The following is a 26,465-nucleotide window of genomic DNA, read 5'->3' as shown; positions in this document are numbered from 1 at the left end:
GAGAAACCGGACGCTTTCCCACTGCGATCAGGAGCCTGGCATTCCTGATGTCCCCTCCCAGCACTGCTTTGTTTTCCTTTTTCTGTCCAGTTTTTTATTGTTTGGTGGCAGAATGCCCAACAGAGAAGGTGATTGCAAACATTTGACTGTGCCAAAGAGGATGGCGCTTAAGTCAAGTGGAGGCATGAGCCTGTTAAATAAATACTTGAGCACACTCGGGCCTACAAGCCTGGACGCTAGGTCTGCGGGGCCAGCTGCCCCGCCTCGGCCGAGACTGGGGCTTCCTCCCCCCCCCGGCGTCAGTGTGTGGAATCAGGTGCCAGTGGTCGTCATCACAATGAACCCTTTTCCAGAGCTTTCCACCGGCCTCTAATGCGTGATCTGGCCAGGACCACGACAACTGCACTCTGGGTGGCCTGCCCCCTCCGCTCTGAAGATCTCCCTCCAGCAGTCCCAGGGGTCATGGCCGCGACGTCAGCAGCTCTGTGGCCCAACCGCATCGCCGCGCGACGCTGCGTGGTGTAGGAGCGGCGGGGGGCCGCGCTGGCCTCGGCTCTCGCCCTCAGGGCGGTCATCCGGCTCACCGCGACGCACGTGCTCCTGGGGCCGGGGCGCGTGCTCCGTTGTGCGTGCCACAGTAGACGCCCTGTAGACGGAGGTGCCCTGTAGACGGTGACGCCCTTTAGATGGTGATGCCCTGTAGACGGTGGTGACCTGTAGGTGCTGCCCTGGAGTTGGTGACGCCCTGTAGACAGAGGTGACCTGTAGGTGTTGCCCTGTAAATGGTAACGCCCTGTAGACGGTGGTGACCTGTAGGTGGTACCGCCCCGTCGATGGTGGTGCCCTGTAGATGGTGGTGCCCTGCAGACAGTGGTGCCCTGTGGGTGGTGATACCCTGTAGGTGGTGCTGCCCTGCAGCTGTGGCTGGTGCCCTGCAGATGGTGGTGCCCTGTGGTCGACGCTGGTGCCCTGCAGAGGGGTGTCGAAGCCCTGGTACAGTCCCCGGATGCTGTCGGACTTGCTGGTCTTCACCAGACAGTTGCTCAGGGCCTTGAACTCCCGCTGTGTGCCTGACTTCCCTGCACTGGCATCCAGCCGGGCCCTGGTGAAGTCCAGGGGGTAGACGAGGCAAAGGGCAGCTGACTTGCCGGCCACGCCCCTCCAGGAGTGTGCGTGCTGGTCCGCGTGCCCCCTGGGGAGCTGCCAGTGCTTATCCTTGAGGGCAAAGTTGAAGGGTCGGGTGGGGATGTCACTGATGAGGTTGACCAGGGTGCCCCGCCAGAAGGACGGGGGGTGCGCCTGCCCCTTGGGAATGCGCGCAGTGCGCTCCACGGCGCCCTCAAGCGTGTCGGCTGGCCTCTGTGTGCTGGCCGGCTGCCCCTGTGGCAGCAGCTTGCCCCGCTGGTTCAGGGCTGCGGCTGTCTTGGAGAGGGCGGTGGTGACGTCTGCCAGGAGGCCCTTGGCGAAGGAGACGACCCGACCTGCCATGCTGGCGGAGGTGGCGGAGCGAGGCGCTGGGGGCGGAGGGTGTGTCCTCTCAGCCCCGAGCCCGGCCGAGGAGCGCACCACGGCTTTTCAGCATTGGCCCGGCAGTCCCAGCTAGTGCAGTAAGAGAAGAAAAGAAAACGGAGTAATGGGTACGGATCCGGGAGAAAGCGAGTCTGTTCACACGCAGCACGGCTTTACGTGGAGAACCCCAGGGTGAGGGACGGACAGCGCCCGGGCTGCCGGATTCCCGCTGGCGCTCGCGCGGGCCGTGCCCGTGCACCGGCGGGGACACCGTGGAGCACACAGCACGCTCTCGGCGCCCCCGGAAGAGGCCCCTGGGTACAAAACACGTACCCGGCGAGGAAAAGCCCCTCCTTGAGCGGGTGAGTGCTTAGATTGGGGGGGACTCGAGTTTTCAGCACAGGACAGTGACGCTGTGGCCAGGCTGTGACCTGCGGGGGCACGCGCATCCGGGCACGCGGCGCCGGGCAGGAGGCTGCTTTACGGCCGACTCCCGCGGAGTTCCCGGCGCTGACCCGGGTGGCCCGGAGCCCCTGCCGCAGGCGGGCCAGCGGCCGGCGGTGCGCACCTCCTCCGGATTTCTGTGCCGGGACGTGTAGCTTTTTAAAATCGATGCCGATGTGTGGCTTGTCTGGCTGGAGGGGCCCGGCTGGGGCTGGGGAAGAGCAGCGGGCCGGGGTGCGACCTGCGGCCTGTTCTTGGAAGATGAGCCCAGGGCAGGGGCTTCCAGAGATGTGCTCTTCGGGCGTGTCTCCTTTCATGGAGCTGAACGTGCATGACGAGCGCCCCGGGGAGAAGGCTCCTTCATGAGGAGCGTCGCGTGGGCGCCGTGTGGGGCTCTGAGGACTTGGAGGCGGAGCGGCTGTGGCCCAGGCCAGGGACCAGCGGGCCTGCTGGCTCGGCTGCCCCTTCCGGCCTTGCCCGGAGTGCGGGTGCGGGGCACAGGCGGGAAAGATAGAATCTTCAACATTTCAAGAAGCGGCAGTGCAGCCCAGCACCGGCGTGGCGGGACCTGACGTGCTGCGGTCACGTTGACACGTGGACCACGGTGCCTACGGAAGTGCTGGCCGAGCAGAGCGCTGGCGTCAGGAAGCTGCCTTTCTCCAGAGAGGCGGCTTGTCGCCGTGTCAAGCGGGGAAATACGGAGTGAGTGGTGAACATCCGGGCGGAGCCACGCGGAGGTAGCTGGCAGGAAGCGCGCCCTGGGGCCTCTGGCCTCCTCCTGCTGTCGGGACGAGGGAGGTCTGGCCGCCGGCCCGGCCCATCTGCAGGCACGGATGCTCGCATGTCGGCTGCGATTGTGTGACACTGCAGTGGCGCCTCCTTTCTCACCCTTTGGTGCCTGCCACCCCCAGATCTGTTAGAAGTTAAGTGGAAACTGATTTTAATATAATGTCCTTAAAAAACCTCATGAATCATTGCTGTCCCTGTTGGCACGTGGGACGTTCCTGGGTAACTGTCCCTCCACATTGATTGCGATGCCTCTTGTGCATACAAACATATTTCGGGTAACTGTGTGTTGACATAGCGTTGCTTGATGCTACTGTGTAGGTTTCAGGTGGACGGCATTATAATTCAGCCTCTCTACAACATGGCGATCGCTCCCAGAATCCCAGTTTCCACCCAGTACTGTTCAGAAGCCCTTTATCCAGTTGCCAGCCTCCCCTGTCGCCCCACAACTCCGCAACCGCCATTTTGTTCTCATAATCTAAGAGTTCGTTTTTAGCTCATCTTCCACAGCTGAGTGAAATTACACGTGCTTGTTGTCTGCCTTATTTCACGAAGCGTAACACTCCCCAGATCCATACATGTCACAAACAGGAAGGCTTCGTCTTTTTCACAGCCGAGTAGTATTCATTGGCGTGTCTGGGTCGCATGGTCTTTATTCACTCATCTGTCCCGGGCACTTGAGTGTTTCCTGCTCTCAGTTATTCAGACCACGCTGCCGCGCCACGGGCAGGGCGCCCGCCTCTGGATGTGCGTGTTCGTGTTCTCCAGGTAAATGCTCAGAGGTGGAGTAGCTGGGTCACGTGGTACTCCTGTCCTCGGCTTTTTTTCTTTTTTTGTTAATGCAAGAACCGGAGTACAGGCCAGATGTGCAGGAGGGTGAGAGGATTCCCCAGAGACAGAGCGGGGAGCAGAACAGGCAGACGGACGAAATACACTGCTGAGGGGAGCAGCGGGCGAGACAGGAGAGGTCTGCCTGCCATGTGGGACCCTCGCCAGCCGGCTGGGATCGAACCAGCGCTGCAGAGGCTGTGGGCAGCTTCGCAACCCAGCGCTCAACCGCTGCGCCACCAGGGAGGCCCCCCGTCCTTGGCTTTTTAAGGAACTGAAAATGCAAAACCATAAGGCATGTGGGCCAGGACAGGCCGTGCAGCCTCGCCTCGGCAGGGCCTTGTGGGCCCGCCTGCGACAGTGGGGGCGCAGAGGCAAACCCAAGCAGCGGGACTCTGAGCTGGTGGGGGAGTCCCCCGAGCCAGGGCCGGGGGCAGTGACGCAGCCACGCGCGGGGAGGGTTGTCCAGGCAGTCAGAGAAGGACCGAGGCCGGACACGCGCACTCCACATACAGACAAGCTCCGAGTGGACGAGAGGTGTAGACACGGACCGACAGCGGCCGTGGGTGGAAACATGGACCACGCCTTTGTGACAGCAGTGACGGCAGCTCTGGGGACTGGACACCGGCGCCGTGGGACAGAGGCAGGTTTACCTCAGGTCACAGAGTCCCCCACGGCCTGGCGCCACACGGGAGAGTCACGGGACGCCCTGTCTTCACGCTAAACTGAAAAGGGTTAATATCTAGGCTGTAGGGAAAAACTCACAAAATCCAACAATTAAAAAAATCCAAACCACCCAATCCATCAGTACGCGGGCAGCAGATCTGAACGGACCGTCCGCCAGGAGGAGGCCAGGCCAGTCGCTCCGCCATGGCTCCCGGGAGCGAGGAGAGAGCGCGCAGAGTCAGAGCCCCGGGAGGGCCGCGCGCCGTAGAGACCCGATGTGAGCGCGGGAGGGTGCCGAGGGGGAGCCCCGGCCTGCTCCTTCGGGGGCGAGGCTAGAGCAGCGTCGTGGCCCCTGTCCGCGCCCGGCCCTGGCGGTGGAGACGTGGCGCTCGCAGCCCGTCAGCGCGGAGATGTCCGCGCCGGTGTTGACGGGCACCGGGCGCCCGTGGGCATCAACGGCGGGTCAAGGGCAAGAGGGGTCACGCCTGGGGCTGCCCGGCCATGAGGAAGGACGGGCCCCAGCGGCGGTGGCGGGGGCAGTGCTGGGCGCCCGTCCGGTGGGCGGTTTGCCCAAGGGAAGGCCCGCAGAGCTCGCGGACGTTGCTAAGAAGCTGGTCAGGGCTTCTGAAGTTGGGGAGCGGCTGAGGGGTGGCGGTGGAAGAAACATTTTAGAAAGGGGCCCGATCTAGACGGGCTTCCGTGTCTTCCTGGGCCCCGGTCGTTGGGTGTGTGTGCTTCAAGCTGCGCTGGACGTGCGGGCGTAAGGCTGAGGCGGCCTTGGGCTCAGCAGTACCTCCAGCGCCCCCAGAAGGCAACTGCGCGGAGGGGCTGTCACAGGCCCCGCGTCTGCCGGCTGGGGCCGGACCGTGGCGCGAGTGGGCTCCTTGGGTGGGGCTGGGGGTGGGGGTCGTGCCGGTGCCTGGGATCGGCGCGGCTGGCTCCGCGTGGACGCGCTCCTGCACACGCTCCGGCCCACGGCTCTGTTTTCGTGCGGTGGAATTCATGTCGAATTGCGTGGCAGGTTCACTTTTTAGCAGAGGAGCCCTCCCTGCCCTCCAGCTACCAGAGGCGCGTCCTCTGTTGACCAGTGCGGCCATGTGACGGCACTCACGTCTGCTCTCTTTCAGATATGCTTCCTCCTGTTCGCTGTCCTCTACGTGGCTTCCTATTTCATCATCACGAGGTACAAGCGGAAATCAGGCAAGTGGGCGTGTGGGTGCGGGCCTGTGAGGGGGCTACGGTGCCCTCCAGGGAGCCTGCTGCTCTCGGGCCATCCCCCGCGCCGGCCTGTGCGGGGCGGTCAGCCTCGGGGAGCACCCAAGGGTGATTCCACGAGCGTGTTGGGTGCTTTGTGGCCCCGCCCCCCCAGGCTCCCGGAATGTCCTCCTTGTGACACCCCCCAGGCTCCCGGAATGCCCTTTATTTCTCTGAGGCCACAAAGGGGTTAGAGGCTGCACCCTCCAAGTGGTGAGGCCCTCTCACAGTGGCACCCTGTCCGTGTCTTGTCAGAGGGAGCCCGTGTCTGCCCTCCTCTGAGGAGGGACGTGTGCCCATGGGCTCCCAGGCTTTTCTGGCAGTTTCTGCACTGCCGTCTGTGAAACGGCTGCTGCTTTCTAAAATCAGAGGCCTTCGGCCCAGTGGCGCTGGGCTGGGGGTGGGGGACACCTGAATTGCATAGGGGTGCCCTCACCGAAGCCCCTCCACTCTCTCCCATTTCGCTGGTGGGCGATCAGTCGCCACGGGGACTGGCTTGCTCTCGCGCACCGCTCGCTCGCTCCGCTGGCTCTGCCCTGCACTCAGGCACCCCTGGGCCTCCCAGCCTTTTTGGGTCTGAAGCCTTCACACCCGAGGCAGCACCTCGGCCTCGCGGTGGGTTTTAGGGTGTTCTGGCTTCGGGCGTCACCGCTCATGGGCGCAGCGCAGAGGTGGAATTGACGCTTGCGATGTATTGTATGAGGGGCAGTTAGGGCCTGGTGGGAAGAACTGGACGTGGCATTTGATTCGGGGGTGGCGGTGAGGGCCCTTGTAGTGTGTGGGGAGTTGGACCCAAACGATGTGCAGACACTCGAGCGTTCCTTGGGGCCGGCGGCCATGGGCCATGGCCCGACAGCACGGGCAGTGCCCGTGCCGCGGTCTCTGTGCCCCCTGGCGCCCTCTAGCAGCCTGGAACTGGGACCGCGCGCGGGCCGGCCCTGGACCATGGCCCAGACACCCGCTGACGCCGAAGCCGGCTCCGCGCCCCAGAGGCCGGGAGCGAGCCGGAGCACAAGCCAGTCGGGCCTGAGGAGCGTGGTCGTGCCTCCTTGCGGCTGGGCCGCTGTGCCTTCAGGGACGAGCTGACGCGGGAGGACGGAGGAGACCGCTAGAGCCTCGCGAGGGGCCGGCCTCTCCCCTGACCCCGCTCTGGCCGCCCTGTGGGCTGCTCACGCATGCAGGCGCCACCCCCGGGTGCTGTGGCTGGTCTCGGAGTCCCCCCCTTGCCCCCGCGCCCACGCTGGACACGGCGGGCGCCGCAACGGAACCCCCGCTTCACAGTAGAAGCTGTCCCGCTGCTACCGCCTGGGAAATGTCGTTCAGTAGTGATTTCACTTACCTGGCGTCTCACGAGGCTTCGTGGTGGGCTCGGGGTCTGCCGGGGCTGCGGTGGGAGCGCGCACCGTGGGAAACTGTTCCGTGCATGTGGTGGCTTCGCTGCCAGGCGTTGCGGCCACTCGCGGCGCTGTCCGTTACCCTCCCTGCTCGGAGCTGGTGAGGGCGGCGTGGGGTTTGCGCTGGGGAAGTACACCGGCCTTGACGCTTATTTCTACTCAGTAATTGCCTCTTTCAGTTTTCGTTTTTGTTCACATTTTCTAACGCGTTGCGACCTTTGGTTGGAGAACACGTTAACGCCCTGAATGTCTTTGCAGATGAGCATGAAGATGAGGACGCCGTGGTCAACAGGATCTCGTACGTATCGTAAGGCGCCCTGGCTTGTTCTTCGTGCGGTGGATGCCCTCAGCTTCATGTTCACTTCTGGATAGAAACGTGGAAAAATTGTACTTAAAGCGTGACAGCACCTCTGTCCACATTCATTCGGTTCCTGAAAAGCACGAGTTGGCAGATACAGGGGGTCCCTGAGGAGTGAGTGTGTCCTATGAAAACTTTGCCTGTTTAAGGAGCTGGCAGGTTTCATCTGGAGATAATTTAACCTGGAAATGGCTGAGGTTTGGGCAAGTGGCTGGACCACAAAAGAGAAAACCGTCGGCTGTTTGGACGGTCTGCCGAGGTGACACGGGCCCGGGCAGGGAGCAGGCGTCTCTGGTCGCGTGGGAATGGGGGGCCCGCCCAGGCGGCTTCGGGAGCGGTGCTGTGGCATGCTGGTGACTTCGGGGCTGTGGCTTCGGGAGCCCGGGGGCTGTGCTATGGCGTGCTGGTGACGTGGGGAGACACGGCCCGCAGCTTCCTTGTGGATTCAAGCTGGATGCAGAGTGGTTACTCCTTCCGCCACGGCCGCGTGGTAAAGCTCTGAAAGGCACAGGCCCCACATAGAGGGTCTGCTTGTGCCAGGGTTTTACTGATGGCTTGAACGTTTTCGGGGGTAATCCCAAAGCTACAGCGAAGTTCTAACTGATGAAAGCGCTTCCTCTGCCGGAAGTGTTGGAGGGTGGCTGCTTGGCCCCCGCACAGGCAGGCCGGAGCAGACAGGCCCGGAGCCATGGCCCTGCTGCTGTGGTCTCACGCCTGGCGCCTCGCCTGACCTCCCGGCACGTCTGCCCTCTGCGTGGTCAGTGGCAGAGGCTGCATCTCCGGGGGCTGAGGGGCGGGGGTTGGGAGATGGTGTGAGCACCCCCGAATCTCGCACCTGCATCCAGCCCCCGGCCCCAAAGGAAGGAGTGCTAACAGGCCTCCCTGTGGCCCCTTGGGGGTGTGACCCGGCAGGTGAGCCCTCCCGAGGGTTACGGGGGCCTCTTGGGGTGCTGAGCTCCTGCTGGACCTGGACGGTGCACCGGGTACCTCGGGAGTGTGTCTGTGAAGCCGTAGTTCTCGTCAGCTTTACCTCCACAAGAACCGCTCCAGCGGTTGAGCGCTGGGCTGCGAGGCTGCCTGCAGCCTCTGCAGGGCCGGTTTGTTCTCTGGCCACTGGCGAGGGTCCCACAAAAAAAAACCGCTCCAGCTTAGCTTGAGCAGGGCTGCTTCCTGCATCCCGGGGAGAGCCGGCCAGCCCGGCTTCCCCGGCCCACAGCCGCCCACGCTGGGGCACGCTCCTGCCCAGGGCTTGTGCCTGACCGCAGGTCCCTGACTTGACATAACGACACAGGATTGGGGCCTTGCTCTGTCCCGGCCCCAGGCTTCGGGGGCGTGGCTGGCCTTCACCTGGGAGGGGAGGGCAGGGAAGTTCGGTCTCCTACCTCAGAAAGCTGCGGTAGCCCCAGCTGTGTGAGGGCAGGTAGTTCTCTCTGTGGGCCCTGGTGTGGGGGCCTGTGAGCACGACACCTCTGCCTGCGCCCCACTTGGGCGCACCCCCACTTAGATGCCTATCAGCTGCGGCAACCTGGCAGCAGTCAGTCTCTCTGGCTCTCCCTTTTTAGGTGTCCTGGGCCTGCTCCTCAGCCCGCACCTGTCCAGGTGTGGCCTTTTCCAGAGGGGGTCTGTGTCCTGCTCCTGCTGAAGGGGGGTGTGGGCACGCACGTCAGTGGCGCCCAGGGGCCCCCATCTCATTATCTTCACCGCAGTTCCCCTTTCTGTGCCACCAGAGCCCAGCGGGGGCTGAGAGGGCCGGGTTTCTCCTGGTGAGCAGTGGCCAGCACAGCCCCTGGCCTGGGGCTGTGGACTAGGGTGGGCCGAGCAGAGGTGTGCGCTCAGGGTCAGGCCTGCCCCAGACGAAGGGAGCTGAGTGGACGCCTCTCCGTCTTCTGGGCCTTCGGACACGTGGTCAGTGGGGCGAGTCCACCCCTGCCGGCTGTGGTCAGTGCAGCCAGGCCTATTGGGCAGGCGGGCGCCCCAGACCCCTGGGGGCGGCAGAATCTGCAGGGCGGCTTTGGGCCTTTGTGCCCGTGGAGACTCCAGGCCCCGCGTATAGCCTGCCTCCCAGTCTCCTGGCCGCTCAGGCCAACCCCGCCGGGGCTGACTGGCCCCTGCTTCATCCTGCTAGAGCCCTCGGGTCTGGAGGTACATGGGCTCTGAGGCCCTTTTCTGTGGTCCGATGGCCACATGATGATGGCCACCTCCGTGGGCCTTTCCTTTGGGCTGCCGGCATTTCACTGCTGCCTCCCCTGTCGCAGAGGCCGGGGCGGTCAGGAGGGGGTGGGGCCCACCTGTGCCTCTGGGGCCACCTGTGGGTGGTGCTGCAGCCATGGGCCACCTCGGCAGGATCTTGGGGGTCACTGATGGCTTTCAGCTCTGCCTGTTCTCATTAGCATCTGCCTCCGAAAGCCGCAGGTCCAGTGTGTGACTTGGAGCCCCTGAGAGTATGAGGAGGGATTGGGGAGGGCGGTGCAGGCCCCGGAGGGTGGGTCGCTGGGGGTGTTCCAGGGTGCGCTGGCTGCGCAGGCCTGTAAAGGGGCACCCCGAGACCACCACGCAGGGCGAGGAGCTGGCATGGGGCATGCTGTGGCCATGGGTGGGGCCAGTGCGGGCAGGCGAGACCACACTCAGCCGCCAGAGTGTGACCCTCAGGCCATTCCGGGTTCCCACCGGCGCTGGGGGGCCTGGAGCAGCTGGGCACTAGTGCCCCGGACTGCTGCCCCTGAGCTGTCCACTTGACAAGATTCGCATCCAGGATTTTGTGGGACCTCCTGGCGCACTGGGCGTCCGCAGGCGGTGAGTGAGCAGGCCCGGCTGTTTCCGGCTCCTCGGGGGAGCCCTTGCGGTGCTAGGTGGGCCCCCCTCAGAGCTGCAGGCAGGGGTGACTTCCGAGCACTGAGCCCAACGGCCCACTTTTTGTTACGCCTCCTCGCCTCTGCTTCTGTGTTCTTTCCTTCTGAACTTCCGTGGTGGGCATCCAGGCTCCAGCCCTAATGGGACGTGGGTTCCCTTTTGCCATTTGACTCTTTTAAAAATCTTTTTTAAACCTGGTCTAACTCTGCAGACACTTGTGAGCCGAGAGGCGAAGGCCCCGCTCCTGCCTCTGCTCTGCCTGCGCGGCGCCAGGAGAGCTGTGGGCCTCTGCTGAGCCCTCCCTGGCTCCGTCCCCACTCGCGCTCGCCGGGTGCGCGGGCGCGGCGACGCTGGTGTCCCGGGCCGCGGAGGCCGTCCTGCGGTCCCCGCTGTTACGAGTGTGATGCATTTAACCGCTGCCCGTTTCACGGGGCGCGTCGATGGCTTTGCGAGTCTTCTCCCTGAAATAGCCATTTTAAATTAATTCATTTCCGCGCTCCCTTCACAAGTATTTTTTCACCTGAAACAGTTGTTGCGTTGCTTTTAGCATCTACTGCCAAGTCGCTAATTAAATGCAATTGTGAGATAAATACTGATGTTTAATCGAGGAGCGGGACGCCTGCCTGTTCAGGGCACGCTCGCCGGGGGCCCAGAGCGGGTCCTCCGGGGTGCCCAGCCCCCCCCCAGCCCCCCCTCCCGGCTCCCACTCGCGCAGCCTGACGCCTCTCTCCGCAGGCTGTTCCTGAGCACCTTCACGCTGGCCGTGTCGGCGGGGGCCGTGCTGCTGCTGCCGCTGTCCATCGTCAGCAACGAGGTCCTGCTCTCCTTCCCCCAGAGCTACTACATCCAGTGGCTGAACGGCTCGCTGATCCACGGTCAGTGTGTGTGTGTGTGTGGGGGGGGGGGGGGGCTCAGGGGACTCCCGGGGGCTGGTTTATGACAGGCAGCCTGTAGACAGCCTTAAAAACCTGCATTCCAGTCTCGGGTCAACCCAAGATTGGGACATTTGGGTCTTGGGTCGTTTTCTCGAATTTTTTGTGAGGTGGGACATCTTAATTTTAAAATTTGTAAAATCTATTAAAAAGACTTAGTGTATCTTCTTAATACGTTTTCTTGTCCGTTGCTATTGAATTACGTCTTCCGTGTGTGTGACGCACCAGCTTAGTCTGAGTTCTGTGGGTGTGGTTTTCCACTTGTTATTTGGCATTTTGATTTTGGGAATGGACGTTTATGTCGCCCAGTCATGGACACGCTGCCAGTCTTTGTCGTTATTTGGTTTTTCTTTCGTTGCTTTTGTGCCTGGAAGATCCTTTCCACCCCCGAGGGCTGGCGTACGTTCTCCTTCTGTTTTAACAAAGGGGTTTGTTTACCTGCTTCATTCACCTGGAGTTTGTCTCTCACTAGATCACTGCTTCTCCCGGCCTCCGTGTCTGGAGAAATGCTGTTTGCTGGAGACAATTCGGAAACAAAGTGGCTTGTTCACCCTCCAGCCGTACCCCTGGGAGCCCCGGGGGCACAGGCTGGGGGCCCTGGGGAGCCTGGTGTCCCAGGAATGGGGAACGGGCCTTTGCCCGGCTCGCTCTTCCCCCTGTCCTGCCGCCACGGCCTCGCCCAGGCTCCGCACTGAAAAAGCGACAAGGTACATCCTTATAAATAAACGTGTGTCCTCAGACGCTCTGCAGCTCCCTTTCCAGGCCGGCCTGTGTTAAAGGGCTGGGGAGATGCTTCCCACTGGGCCTGTGTGCCTCTCCCGGCAGCAGCGGGCCTCTGCGCCCAGGAGCCTCCTCGCAGTCGCGCTCCCAGGGACGAGCTCGCTCTCCCTGCAGAGCCCCCTTTGCCCAGGCGGTCACAGGTCTCTCTGCAGCAGCGTTGGGGCGCCCCCCTCTGCCGTATTTGGGTGTCCTGTCTTCTGTGACTGGCTGCCGGCCGGGCAATTTGCACGCGGCCCCCTAACTGCCCTTTACCCCGCTCGCTCAGGCCATTTCTCGACATGTAGAATCTTACTAGCCAGCATCAGGCACACATTTTCTTCCGGCCTTTGTGGTTTCTGCTGTGCCTGAGACTGGACACAGTGGGGGCTTTGATGCCTTGACGGCCAGCAAGACCTTGTGGGTCAGACAACTAGCGAGTGAATGAAAAGAAATAACTTTTTTTTTTATATACACAATTTTTTTTTTTAAAAAGATTTATTTATTTATGTATACAAGCACTGGGTACAGTCCGAAGCGCGGGAGGGTGAGAGGATTCACCAGAGCCAGAGCGGGGAGCAGAGCAGGCAGAAGGACCGAAGGACACTGCTGAGGGGAGCAGCGGGCGGCAGGAGAGGTCTGCGCGCCATGCGGGACCCTCCTCAGGTGGCCGGGGAGCAGCCAGGGATCGAACCGGCGCCGCAGAGGCTGCGGGCAGCTTCGCAACCCAGCGCTCAACCGCTGCACCAGCAGGGAGGTCCTGAAAAGAAATAACTTTTTGCTGCTTGGCCAGTGAGACAGTCAAGTAAGCAAACTAAGGTCTTTTTTTCTTTTTTAAGATTTATTTATTGATGCATACAAGAACTGGGGCGCAGGCTAGAGGTGCGGGGGGGTGAGAGGACTCACCAGAGACAGAGTGGGGTGCAGACCAGGTGGATTGACTGAAACACACTGCTGAGGGGAGCAGCAGAAAGACAGGAGAGGTCTGCTGTGCCCTGTGGGGCAACTCCCTGGCTGGGGATGGGAACTCAGGCTGCAGTGGCTGCCGACAGCTTCATAGTGCAGAGACTTAACCCCTGCGCCAGCAGGGAGGCCCCCCAAACTAATGTTAACACGCAGATATAATTGGCTACTGAAGAGTCACCTGTTGCCACGAGACCGGAAGCTGAAAAGTGAGGCCATGCTCCTCCTGTTCCTTGTCACTGTGAGGTGAGGTGATTGTTCTTAACCAGTAGGTGGATGCAGGCGATGGCCAAGATGGCTTTTGCTACATTGCCAGATGTTGGGAGGAGACGGCGCTGCCAGGTTCCCTCAGGCCCTGGCTTTCTGCGAGGCTGTGGTGCTGCAGCGAGGGGCCTGGGTGCTGGCGTCCTCACTGGCAGCGTGGGCTCCCGGGCAGGCCGGGTGGCAGGTGGCTGGCCTGGGCTGCTGTGTGGCCAGATGCTGCTTGTTGCCTTGGTGACACCAGGCCAGGCCATCTCTTTCTCTGTTTGTGGCCCGTGGCATGCTGGGCGTGGGCGGCAGAGGCCGTGACCTCGAGGTAAACACCTGCTTGTTTGGGTCTTTTTGGCTGTAGCGTGAGGTGTGCAGGCCCAGGCGTTAGTCAGGCGTGCAGAGCATGCCGGGTCAGCCGTGTGAGCGTGTAGACAAGCCACGCTGTGGGTGGTGACGCGGGTGCGTGAGCCACCCCTGCCGGAGCTGGGAGCCTGCTCCGTGTGTCCTCAGGGGTCTGGCCAGCCCCGGGGCTCCGTCGGCCTGGTGGTCTCTCCGGGGCCTTGTCTCTCCTCGAGCCCCTTGCCAGCTCTGTCCTTCACGGCCTGTAGCACTTCTCGAGCGTCACGGCCCCCTCTCTCCTGTGTGTGACGCTTTACCCTACGGCGACTTCGGGCGAGCTCCCCTAGGTCCTTGACGTCCTGGCCTGAGGAAGGCTCACTTCTTGGCTTTTTAACCTATCGCCGTGGCTGGGCCGGCCACAGTCCGGGCAGCGCAGGAGAGCGGACGCCCGGTCCCCTCTGAGTCCAAAGGCTACAGGGGACTCAGCTTGGAGACAGGTGGGCAGGCGGGCAAGGGCTCCAGTTTGGGGGCCGCCCATCCGCCCCGCCTGCTGGCTCGGCTCTGAGTCTCGTCTGCGGCACCTCCAGCAGAGGTGGGGACGTGTGGCCAAGTGTCCAGGGCCCTAGCTGTGTCAGGTGGACAAGTGGAGCTGGCCTTCGTGAGCCCAACCTGTCAGCTTGGCACCTCGTCTCCTGGCCGAGGGTGTGTGGCCCTCACTCGGGCCTGCAGCGGGTGCCTTTGGCCTTACCTGATGCCGCAGGGCAGGACCCGCCTCCCGGGAGTGCCCGGAGCTGCCCCGGGAGCCACGCCTTTTCCCTGGGCCGGTCCCCCTCGCTGTTCCTTAGCGGCCAAGGGCCCGTGCACTCCCGGAGGAGGTGGTCTCCGTGGAGTCGTGCTCCAGGATAACAGAGCAGAAGGCCACGGAGCAGGGGGCAGCGTCTCGCTGGCGGTCACTGGGCTGTTGAGGGTGCCACTTCCACCTGTACCTCTTGGTCCCGGTCGGGGAGCCCTGACTGCGGGGGAGACGCCAACTTGGAGGTAACCCCTGGTGTGCAGCCCGTGTGGGCGCTGCGGTGGGGAGGCTTTCTGCAGGTCACGAGTATGGACTCCGGGGAGCTCCGGAAGTGGCTTGGCTGAGGGTCAGCTCTCCCCGCCCATGGTGGCCACCTCGGCATGGGCCGGCGCTTGGTGGCCACGCTCAGTGCGGTCTGCAGCAGTCCGGAAGGAAGCGGGTCACTGCGTGGAGGGCAGGGCTGAGACTCGCCCAGCGGGCCCTGCCACAGAACAGGTGCCTCCCAGGGCGCCCTCCGGACGTCCCAGGTCCATGGCGCCGCAGGGCTCGCAGGCCGAGCAGACCTCGGTGGCTAGACTGTCCAGAACCCCTCCGTCGGGCCGCAGGGCCAGCAGCCAGTGCCATGGGCTGGGATGAGAGGTGCGCTGCCGCCCGCGGTATGGTGTGGGGTGGGCAGCGCATCCTTCACTTTAGAGGGGCTTTGATACCCTGCACTCTGCGCGCCTGGAAAGTGCCCTGAGGTACAAGGCCGCTGAGTTTTCGAGGGGCCTGTTTCCCGCCCTCTGCCGTGCAGCGCCTTGCCTGAGGCGCGCTGGCCGCTGCCCGGCTCCTCTGCTGGCTGGAGGGCGGGCTGGCCCGGCCCGCGCAAGGTGCACACTGTCTGGCGCTCAGGGCGGGCGGAGAGGCAGGCCCAGCGCGGGGAGGGCGGCGGGGGCGGAGTCACCCCATGGGGCGCACCGGCCCTCCCCGTCCTCTCCAGGCCCAGCGTCTCCCGTGGGCTGGGGTCACGTCCTCCCCGACACCCTCGTGATGGAGACGGTGTCCGCGGGGTGTGCATGGGATGTGGAAGAGGTTGAAAGAAGGGTCTCCCTCTGGGGGCAGCACCCCGGGCCCCGCGTCCCCTCGTGCGCGTGCGGGCAGGCGCTTCCCGGTGCCCAGGGCGCTCCGCGGGCCCTGCGGGTGGCAGTTGCACAGCTCTCTGCTGGCGCCGTCCCGAGCAGATAAGCGCGCCTGTTCTAGCTCTGGGACTTTGTAGGACCGGCTCTTCAAAAGCAACTTGGAGATTTTTCTCTAAGGCTTATGGTTTCTTGAAATTTTTTATTACGTGAGTCATTTTTTGGCCATTGGAGTCAGTCCTCAATTCCACTACAATGTCGGTTTTGACTCAGGTTGTCATGGTAGGGAGTCTTGCCGGGATCCGAGTCCCTTTCTAATGTGCATTCATGACCTTTTTTTGTCTGTGGTAACACTGCCTGTTGTGGTTTGAAATACTTTGAGGCTCCAGCAGATGGAGCTAGAAGTTAACACATCCGCGGCGGCGCTTCAGGCCGCGGCCCCTTTGGCTTTGCTCAGTGTCCCAGCCGGGGAGTCGCTCTCTCCGCCCGCCCGGGGTGTGGGGAAGGCACAGCCGCCTTGGTGGCGGGGGCAGGCTTCGGGGCTCGGCCCTCGTCCGCGTGCGGACGCGGCCATGGGTAACAAGGCAGGCCGTGGTTGCACGTCCGAGGCCTGGTTTTGAGTTTAGGAGAGCTTTCGTCAAAGCTGCAGGGCATTGGGAAGGTGCTGGTACGTGCATCTGCTGTTCGCTCGGGAGGCGCTGGAAGCTCACTGCTTGGCCGCCCTGCTGTGGCGAGTAACATAATCAGTGCTTGGCGATGTAGAACAGGTTTATTATTTCCTCTGTCGGTGTTGGATGTTTTTCTTGTAGCAACTTTAACTTTCCTACATGTTGCAAATTTGATAATAAATGACCATGAACTAAATCTGAAATTTTGCATTTATTCTTGTTAGTCAACACTTTTTACATTTAATGATTTACACTGAAAAAGCTGGTTGTGTAGATGATTATCTTTTAGGTAGGATAAGACCATCAGCTCTCAAATTCTTTGTGTTAAGTGAGTATCTCTTGCAAAAATAACACAGTGGTGGTTCTAGGTTATATCATACCCTGCTCAGCTGTGGTTGTCAAAACCATCAGCAGCGGTGTGAAGCCTCCCAGGGAGGGGGCCTCAGTGAATTAAAAACAACGAAATTATATATATTTGAAGTTTGGTATCTAGAAGAAAACGTCTAGTTTCATAATATACTAAATGAGCTGGTGTTTGGAATCTGTGTGATCACCTGCATCGTTGTCCTCGCGTGTCCATCAGGCAGCGCTGCTGCTCGGGGACTGTAGGGACCATTTTCTCCTCCTTGACACTCTTCATGGAAAGTGTGTTGGTCAGAATAGATACTTGTGGGGCCTCCCTGGTGGCGCAAGGGGTTAAGACGCAACCTATGAAGGTGTCCACAGCCTCTGCAGCACGAGTTCATTTCCCAGCCGGCCGGGGAGGTGACCCACATGGTGCCGCAGACCCCTCCTGTCTCCCCGCTGCTCCCCTCAGCAGTGTGTTTCAGTCAGTCTGCCTGTTCTGCTCCCCGCTCTGTTTCTGGTGAATCCTCTCACCCCCCGCATCTCTGGCCTGCACCCCAGCTCTTGTGTGCATAAATAAATACATCTTTAAAAAAAAAAGGAGAATAGATACTTGTGCTGACCTGTGAGCTTTTGCCTAAGGCAGCATTTTATTTTTTTAGCTTTGATTTCCAGAGGAAAATTTGCATGAGAGGGACATATATATTCAGGAAGATAAATTCTGGAAGTATGGCTATTTATACATCGATAATAGCAATAAAAAAAGCCTGTCGTGTTGTGAATGGTAGTTGATTGCTGCAAATCACAAAACTAAGTAAAGTGTTTTGCCCCTGGTCGTACCAGCGCAGCACTCCCAGGCCTGCCGTCTTGGGCTCGGCTCTCCGCGGACAGTCTCCGAAGGGCCCCTGCGGTGCTGCCGCGCTGCTGAGGCCGGGCCTTGAGCGTGCAGGGGGTGGTGGGCAGAGGGGCCCTCCAGGTCGTGCTGCCCTCTCCACGGCCGGCTGCCTGGCACAGGGGTGTGCGGGATGTTGAGCCTGGCAGAGGGTTTAAGTATGTTTCACGAGGGCTCAGGTTTTTTCTTCTCTCCTTACAGAAAAGGGATGTGCAGGAAAGCAGGAAGAATACTGTAACGAGAATGATTATTTTAGGAAAGGGTGAAGAGCAAATTTTAGCTTTAAGGCACATCAAGTTCTTGCCTATCTGGTGCTGACCCTGAAAACGGTCGCACACAGTAAGAACACGCGTGACGGCACCACATACCAAGACCGCGGGGCCAGAGGGGCGTGGGAAATGACTCGCGCTCCAATCTGCCTCTTGTGGGAGTGCGGTCGGGCCAGGACACCCTCCCCGCCGTTCCCGTCCGCCCAGCCCTGGGGTCCCGTCCGGGTCTGACTTGATGGGTTATGGAAGCCGAGGGATTTGGGGAAGGGGGTCGCAGAGGTCCCTTCCGCCCGCGGTGCTGGTGTTCCTGGTGCGCCCCACACAGGTCGGCTCCGCCTCTCCCCTCCCCTCCCCTCCCCGCCCTCCCGCTCTCACCTCCCCGCGGGCCGGCGTCTCCGCTTGTGGAGTCTCTGTGCCCCGATGCCCAGCGTCCTGCCGCACTGCCCGCCCGCCCCCGCCCCCCCCCCGCGGCGCTGGACGCGGCTGCCTGTGGCCTCCCCGCCGCTGAGTGGCCCCCCAGCCGCCCTGCACGCTCGTGCTGCTTCTGGACAGACGTCAGTTTCAGATTCCCGCAGACGTGCTGTGGGTTCCGCTTGAAGGCTCGTTCCGCCAGAGATCTCGGGTGGGCCCTTTTTCAGGGTTAGGAAAGGGAAGAGAGGCCTTTGGCTCTGGGACGTTGGTGGACGGACAGCGGGCGGCGGGTGCGGGCCGGGGTGAAGGGGGCGAGCTACGGCGTCGGGAGGAGTCCAGGGACCCTCGTGGGATGCTGGGTGGGCCGGTGGGGCCAGGAAGTTTCCCAAGACAGTGAAGGGGCGGGTGTTTCACACGAGGGAGCAGCCCCCGCTGAGAGGAGACCCTGGGGAGGACGGGCAGGGCCAGGGCACCCTGGGGCGGAGCGGGAGGGGCCCAGAGGGGAGGCCGGCCTGCTGGGGCGCCCTGGCTCGAGCTCTTCCTGGCTGCCTGACGGAGAGCAAGGCTCAGGCCTGGGGGTCGATACTCAGGTGCCGAGAGACACTGTAAAAGCCAAATACAGCCCGGCCAAGGCGGACAGAGCCTGGAGCTGCTCTCCCTGGGGCGCTGGGCCCTGAGAAATGGGGAGGGGGAAGAGCTGGGGTTCATAGAGGCCTGTAGTGCCCAGGGAAGCATTTGTTTCATGCAGCCTGATGGAGCTACTGGGGTGCTGCCTTCCCAGCATGAACGCTTCCCTTAGCACAATGTTATTAAACTGGTGTTTGGTTTTTGGCAAATAGAAGGCGGGGGGCCTCTGCTCAGGGTCTCGGGACTGAAATGTGGGTGCTCGCAGGGCCGCATTCCTCGCTGCAGGCGGGAGGGCATGCTGTGGCTGGATGTGGTTTGCTTCTGGCCCCTGTGGCTGTGGGGCTGAACCCCACTTCCTGGCCCACGGTCAGCCAGGGGTGCCCTCTGCCCTCGAGGCCTCTGGGGAGCCCACTTCCTTTCTCTTAACCCCCCCAGCAAAGGTGGGTTGGGTGCCTCCCTCGCTTGCCCTGTGCCCTGGGCTCTGACTCGGTGGGGGTGGGGGGCTCCCTGCTTTAAAGGGCCCCTTTGCTTAGGCTTCGCCCGCCTGGTGATCCAAGATGCTCCTCTCTCCCTGCATTAGGCCATGAGCTGACATCTACAAAGGTCTGTCTGCCATGTAGGCTGGTTCGAGAGTGTGTCCCCCATATGGCGTCTCCCAAATTCATTGCACCCAGAACCTCAGAATGCGCCTTTATTTGGAAATAGGGTTGTTGCAGACGTCAGGAGTTAGGATGAGGCCCTCCTGTGTTATGGGCTCATCACTGGTACCTCTGTAAGAAGGAGAAGGAGAGACACTGATGGCCTGGGAGAAAGCCCCGTGAAGGTAAGGTGGAGAGCGGCAGGAAGCATCTGGAAGCTCAACAGGAGCGAGAAGGATGGATTCTTCCATGGATACTTCAGAGTGAGCAGGGCCCGGCCGACGCCTGACCAGACCTGGGGCCTGCAGAGCTGCAGAGAAGCCATTGTGTGGGCCAGAGCCTCCGGTGGTATCGGGCAGCAGCCTGAGGGAACGAAAGCCCTGTGTGGCCCGACACAGCCCCAGAGCCTGGGGCGCGAGCCATGGACGCCTCGAGTCTGAGCTGGGCGCACCGCGGGGCGTGTCAGCCCACAGTGGCTCACGTCGACGCAGATACAGAATTAGACAAGAGCACCAGCATGTTGCTTTTTACGGAGCTGCATAGGTCCAGGAGCCGGGGGCGGATGGCGCGCACTGAGCACGGGCGATGTCACAAAGACCCCCATCGCTGTGGGGCGAGGGCACCAGAGCCTGGCGCTGGGCTGTGCGGGCTGGCGGCGGGAGACGGGCCCTGCAGAGGCAGCGCGCCTGGAGCCGGTCCGGAAAAGAAACGGGGACTCGTGACTAAGAAGCGGGCGGGGGTCAGTGGTGTGACGACGGGTGCCCCTGAAGGGGGAGGGTAAAGAAAACTGGGAGGTCAAGGCAGGAAAGTCTCCAGCTTAGAGGACAGCTAGAAACCCCTTGGCCCCAGTCCAGCCTGTCCTGAGTGCAAGCGACGGGAAGGAAGGCAGGACTCGGCTCCTCGCCCGGGCGGGCAGACCCAGCGTTGACGGGAGACGGCCTCGGCGCTGAGGAGAGCCTGCGGGGTGCAGCGCCGGGCGGGCGAGCTCGCGGGGGTGTGCGGGGCAGGGAGAAGTGGGATCCGCCTTCCCAGGGCCAAGACCCCCAAGGCGGGGGATGCGCAAAGGTGAAAGGTCACTCCAGCCCCCCCCCCCCACTGCAGACGCGTCAGGGCGCCCGCTAGCGGGGGTCTGGCTCTGCAGAACAGAGTGGAAGCTCTAGAAGTTGCACTTCTGTGGGCAGGTGTGAAAGACATTTTCTTCAGCAGATAGTGGCTGTTGAGGACTAGTTTGTGGGTTTTATGATACTTGGGTGAAGTGTGTGACGGGGGTGGCGATGGGGTCACCCTGCTGTGAGGGTCTGTCACCCTCTGAGTTGCGACGTCGCCAGCACACAGCGATATAATCGATATAATCCATGAGCAAACAAAGGAGAGAGAATGGAATCGTAAAAATGGCCTAAAGGCGCACAGAAAAAAGTGATAAATGGAAAACGAAGCGCAAACTGCTGGACGGGCACCAGGTCAGTGAGCCTCATCGGGTCAAGCACCCCAGCAAGGGTGTGGAGATGCTCAGAGGGAGCGAGGAGGCCCCAGGAGGAGGCTGCCGGCAGGAGCCCCGCTTGCAGCGAGGAGGGGCACGGCCAGTGAGGGGCACGACGCAGACTGGTGACAGTCAAAGCGCCAGGAAGAGCACGGCCGTGCCCCGACCTGGGACCCTCGCGTGCCCGAGGACGCGTGGCTGGGGCGGGGGCCGGGCGCGGAGGGCGTGCTGCACCGGCCGGCCCGGCTGTTCAGGCCCCTGCCCCGGGCCGCGCCTCGCGCAGGGCGCGTTCGGATGACAAGGGCTCTCGCTAGGAGAGTGGACGCAGGAAAGCCCTCGCGTGCTCGGTAGCTGGGGCTCGCCGTCGCGGGTGGAGGAGGAAGCAAGGGGAGCTTTGAGAGTACTTCGAGCTGAATGAAAATGAAAATAAAGCACTTGAGAACTTGTGGGGTGCTGCTGAGAAGCATCTCAAGGTCAGCCGACCGCATCGGTGCCTGGTGGGAGGGAAAACGGGCTCACCTGAGTTCCCGCCATCTCCGCCTCCGGAGGCTGGAGAGGAGCGCACACTGCCCCCAGGACGGCGGCGGGAGACGAGGGGGGAGTGGATAAAATAGGGTGCAGAGGCACGAGGCGGGGGGCTCAGCACCGCCCAGGCGGCTGCACGCCGACCTGAGGGGGAGACCGTCACCAGCACGGCCGCGCCCCTGGGGGAACCCCGTGGTGCCAGTGCGGCCCACGGCCCGGAGCGGGAGACTTGCTCGAGGCAGACGCCAGCGAGGACCTCCCAGACGCGGGAGACCGGGAATCCTGCCCCGCCGTCTGCGAGGCCGTCTCCTACTTTGAAAGGCGGTATTGAGGGGTGGAGAGAGCCCCCAGACTGGCAGGAGATGCCCGCGAAGCACATGGAAGACGGTGCCCAGAGTCCATGGGGCTCGCCAAGCTCAGTCATAGGAAACACAGAGCCCAGTGAGCCAGGTGCCACTTTGAGGCCCCCCACCCCCCCAGGACAGCGCACGCCAGCAGGCCCAGGTGGGGCAGCCGTGCCTCGCAGGAGGCACCCTCAGGGGGCCGCGGGGCCAGGGCTGGGGAGACGTGGGTGAGTTGGCGCTCTGCTGGGGCTTTGTGGGACCATGCACACGACGTCCCAGAAGCGCCCGCGGGGCGTGGCGAGCCGGCATGGGGTGTGGGGGCCGGCATGGGCCGTGGCGTGTGGTGCTCGGAAATCGCGCCCTGAGCTGCCGCTGACCTGGTCACCGCGGACCCAGCCAGGCTGCTGGTTAGTGTTGGTTGTGCTTTGCTTCACGCAGCGCCGACGAGCGAGCACTGGCTCTCACACCGCCTCCGTGGCCGGGGCATCGCTTCCGGGGCCGCTCCGCGGGTGGCCAGGCCCCCCACCCAGCGCCGTGGAGCTCGGCCCTGGTGTGCGGCGGCCGGGGGTGCCTCCCCCTGTGCGCAGCGGGCGAGAGCGTCCCTGACCCCCCGGCCGGGGCTGGGGTGGCCCCGTGCGCCGGCGTCAAGTCCCCAGCAGGCGGCAGGGCTGTTCTGTTCGCTCAGGGTGCTGAGCCGTCTCGTCGGGCCGATGTGGCTTGCGCGGGCAGCACGCGCTGATCTTTGTCTTCCTACCTCAAGTGACTTAAAGCTGGACTTTCTCAGAGGCGGTGGCCCTCTGCGCCGGGAAGCAGCCGCTTGCCGTGTGGCGTTCCCACGACGCCGATGCCTGCCGGAGGTGACTGCCGGGAGCCCCGGCGACAGGGAGACGCGCTCGTCTGGGAGCCCAACCCGGGGCGCTGACCCGGCCCACCGCACTGTCTGGGCCGCCTCCTTTGTGTCATGGTCCTGTGACCTGCAGCCCGTTGGGGAGGCAGGGGTGCTGGACTCGAGCAAACCGCTGGGAGCAGAACAGCAGCACACACGCCTGCGAGCAGACGGGGCGGCCGCAGGTGAGCCTGGCTGCTGAGGAGGGCCGTGGCTGTGGGACAGCCTGCCCCTGGGTGGAGGCGAGTTTGCAGGGGGTGTTGGAAGACGTCACTTACCTGTGTCTAAAGCGTTGAATTGTAGCTGCGTGGAGCACACCGCGTTCATATTGGCATGGTTTGTTTCTTTGCATCTTGATTTTATAAATCTAGACGCCTCCTAGCCACCGTTTTGAAAGTCAGTTTGGTGTGTTAGGGTTTCACTTATAAGGCGCAGGAGATGTCGCTCCAGACAGGCCTGGGGCGGGCCTGTTCCTGTTGCCATCTTGATAGCTTTTCACTGTGCTCCAGAAGGCCCCAGCGTGAAGGGCCGTGGCATGCCCACCTGGCGCCCTGGCTCCCTCCCGTGGGCGCCGCTCACCACACACGACTGGCAGGGTGGGCTCTGCAGCCCAGCCCGGCCCCGCCCCCCCGCCGACTGCAGCTCGCGGGCTCGGGCCGGGCTCTGGCGCGTAGGTGCGGGGCGAGCGAGGGGCCTGCGTGACGCCCTCGCCTCCACAGGGCAGCACTGGCCGCGAGGCTGGGGACAGTGCAGCTGCCATTTCGGGGCTCCTTGAGGCGTAAATGAGGTGCGGTGTGGGCGTCCCCTTTGCTGGACTGCTTCGCGCTCTGTGCGGGAGCTGCTGGGCGGGTCTTTGGCTGTCACGTGGACCGGCTCTTTAGAGGACGCACTTGTAGGCGTGAGGAAAGGCTGTAGTTTTGGTGTTGCCTCTCCCGACACCCACACGTCGCCGAGGAGTGAAGGCCAGGGGGTCTGGGACCCCCCCTGCTTCTGGGCGATGCCGTCGCTGCTCCCGTCCACGTGAGGCCCTTCGCCCCGTGGCGCCCGCAGCCGGCCGCGCTGTCTGACCCTCTGCTCTTTTCCCACAGGCCTGTGGAACCTCGCCTCTCTCTTCTCCAACCTCTGCTTATTTGTGCTGATGCCCTTCGCCTTTTTCTTCCTGGAGTCAGAAGGCTTCGCTGGCCTGAAGAAGGTGAGTGGCTGTGTCCTGCCCGTGGCTGTCGGGGAGGAAGCGGGCGCGTCTTCATGTGGGGCTGCTTCCGCGGGCGGGTGTGCCTGGCCCGGCCGCTGTGCCCCTGCCTGGGCCCCCGCCTCGGTGTGTGGGGAGTAGCCGTTGCCGCTCTGCTGCCCTGGGCCGTGGCATGGTCAGATGCCAGGACGCGGCATGGTCAGATGCCAGGCCTCGTGGGCAGCCCGACCGGCCGTGAGGGCCCGTCTGCCCTCGGCTCGACCTTCTGGGGGGAAAAGAACGCGCTCTCCGTTCACAGGTGGTTCAGCGCTTTGCTGTGCTTGTTGGGAGACAGCGCGGAGGCTCGGGGCGCTGCAGCTGTGGGGGGGCCGTGGGGGTGGTGGGTTCTGTGCGGCCACAGAGCCGGTTTTCTGTCCTGGAGAGCGCCACGCCTGGCAGCCTGCTGCGGGTGGTGAGCCCACGCTGTGCGCCCACGCTGCAGGTGCCCGTGGTGCTGCCGGGAGGGCGGGGTTTCATGACGCCTGGGTGGTGCCAGCTGTGGCTCCGTGGACCCGGTTCTGCGTCCTGTTGGCCTCGTGCTGCCGTGGGTGGCTGTGGGGAGTGGCCGCGGGTCCAGGGGCAGGAAACGCACCCGGCGTGGCGGGCAGGCCTGACCCCGAGAGGCCGGCTCTACGCTTTGGAGATTTTTAAAATCAAGATGAGCCATTAAGATAGTTAAACTTAAGGCAGCTAAAGAGACTCTAGGCGTCTACGTGAGGTGGGAGAACTGTGCGGCTTCAGCTTAAAAAGCTCTTTGTTTATAATTTATTGAAGAAGTCTCGGCAAGTTCTGTTGCCCAGAGGATCCTGTCAGCCCTTTGTCCTGTGAGAAGCTGAGTGCAGAGGGATTCGGAGCTTGCAGAGGCCCGAGAGGCGAAGCTGAGGCCCCGCGGGGGCGGCTAGGCAGGGCTGTGGGGGGTGGCGGCCCCAGGAGGAGTGGGCTGCGGGCAGAGTGAGGGCAGCGTTTCCGAGCGCCTTGTGTGGATCTCACTGCAAGGCTGGGAGCCGTTGTGAGGAGGAACAAGGTGTGGCCTGCGCGTGCGAACAGCTGCGGGGGTTGGGCGCCCAAACTTTGCTCATTTGCTGAACACTCTGGGGCCTGCCGGGGACAGGTGTCCCATCAGGGGTGACCCTGGGGTGTCCACAGGCGACAGCAGGAGGTGCCTCCGCGGGCGCTGGGGGTTGTGCCACTGATGGGGGCGAGGCCAGAGACTGGTTCGGAGACTCAGCCGAGTAGGCCCTGGTGGGAACCGCCCACTCCCCCCCGGAGCCGGTCCCCCTCAGCGGAGGTGCTCGAGGTCCCCGGCACTGCCGGGCAGGTCAGGGCTGGGACTGTTTTATACAAGCGCCTGGGAGGCAAAATCCGTGGGAGATTCAGCCCGCGTGACCCACTGCGCGCAGAAACACCCACAGAGCCCCGTGCGGAGTGTGTTTTCACCCTTGTTGTTACAGGTACAGCTACCTGGTTTTTGCATTTTTGTAAAAATCTACTCATTAAGCAGATTATTTTGGAACGGCGCGCAGCCTGCACGCCCCAGCCTGGAGGTGAGCTCCTCGTCTGCGGCCTGACCCGGGAGGAGAGGCTGGTCATGCCAGCCGCAGCGGAGCGGCCGCCTCTGCAGTCCGTGGCAACGGCAGGACTGGAGAGGCACGCTCGGCTGGGGGAGGGGGAGGCGCAAGGAAGCAGTGGCGGGAGCTGTGGAGACGGAGCAGAGCCGTCCTCTTCAGTGCTGTCAGGGGGTGGGTGCAGCGCGGCTGTGGAAGCGACTGGGCTGGGGGAGGGTCGAGGGCCTGAGCCAGCTTAGCCTCGAGCTGCCTGGGGAAGTCGCTTCTCACCCAGGTTCCTCTGTGCAGTGGGACAGGCGTGGCACTCATGGGGCGCGTGCAGCCGGGCTGGTCGGTGCAGGCCGGCCTGTCTTCTCCGGCGCGGGCTGTGGAGCCTTTGGCCGGCAGGTGCTCTCGAGAGCACGATGTCGCCCGGGCCTCTGCGTCAAGGACAGTCTGCGCGTGTAGGCTGCAGAGGTCAGTCCTGGGGTCACCAGAAGGCCTGCGTGTGCACTCCTGGTGTCCAAGGAGAAGGGCGCTGGCACGGGCGCGGCCTGCAGGCTGCTCTCTGCCCCGCAGGGAGAGCCCCTGGCCTGGTGGGCGGGGCACAGCTGCCCGTGGGCGGGGCTGGTCCTGCCTGTCCACACGCTCCCCTTTCCTGTGGTCTGAGGCCTGGGCATTGTGGGCCGGGAAGCACCTCTGGGCGGGGCTGCTGCATGACACTCCGGGAGTGTCCGGCCTGTGGAGTGGTGAGCGACTTCCTGTCTCCTTCTTGGGTGCCGCAAGGCTCAGGTGTGCGGACCCCTGGGCACCCGGGCCCTGCGGGCCAGCCGTGGAAAGCAGCCACTGGCCGTGGCAGGCCCCAGCTTGCGCAGGCCACAGAGCAGGTCCTCTGCCAGGAGCCTCACTGTGGCCCCGCGTCCATCACGCAGGCTGCTCTAGGCCCAGGGCACCTCTTCCTCCATCCTCCTAAGGGCCTCCTAAGGCGCCTCTCTTCTCCCGCACATAGTACACGCTCCGCCTTTTTGGGCCCTCTCCTGGCCGACGCTTCTCCGCAGCGTGCGAGTGAGGGCGGGCGGGTCAGCAGCGCAGGTGGCTGTTCCCCTAGTGAGACGGCCCCTTGTCCGGGCGTGCAGGCCTCCTTTCACAGTCGGGTGCTGGCCCCAGGGGTCACGCCGTCCATGGGTGAGCCCCCCAGCCCGGGGAAGGCTGCGTTTGCCCTGGAGACGCTTTCTCCAGCCTCCGCCTGCCCACTCCCTGGCTGCCCGGCTGGGGCCCTTGGGCACCGGCCGCTGTGCCCTCACCTGGTCCCCGTGGCGGAGACGGACGGCCTGGGTGAGCGTGGAGGGGTTTCCTGCTCCGAGTGGAC

At 63.2% G+C, this 26,465-nt stretch overlaps 1 protein-coding gene across 1 annotated transcript in view; it reads left to right on the top strand.

Annotated features, from left to right (window-relative positions):
* LMBR1 (limb development membrane protein 1) overlaps positions 1 to 26,465 on the top strand; it is a gene marked incomplete at its 5' end in the record, with an annotated part of 82,372 nt that overhangs the window by 10,604 nt on the left and 45,303 nt on the right. The window contains 4 exons of the mRNA XM_084230877.1: positions 5,361 to 5,445; positions 7,140 to 7,179; positions 10,825 to 10,964; positions 23,413 to 23,516. Coding sequence (XP_084087003.1) covers positions 5,361 to 5,445; positions 7,140 to 7,179; positions 10,825 to 10,964; positions 23,413 to 23,516 — 369 coding nt within the window. The remainder of the gene's footprint in view (positions 1 to 5,360; positions 5,446 to 7,139; positions 7,180 to 10,824; positions 10,965 to 23,412; positions 23,517 to 26,465) is intronic.

This window comes from Talpa europaea (genome assembly GCF_964194135.1).
Source record: "Talpa europaea genome assembly, chromosome: 3".
NCBI classification, from domain to species: Eukaryota; Metazoa; Chordata; class Mammalia; order Eulipotyphla; family Talpidae; genus Talpa; species Talpa europaea.
Note: the sequence above shows the minus strand (reverse complement) of the source record. Positions and strands in the feature narration are given on the sequence as shown.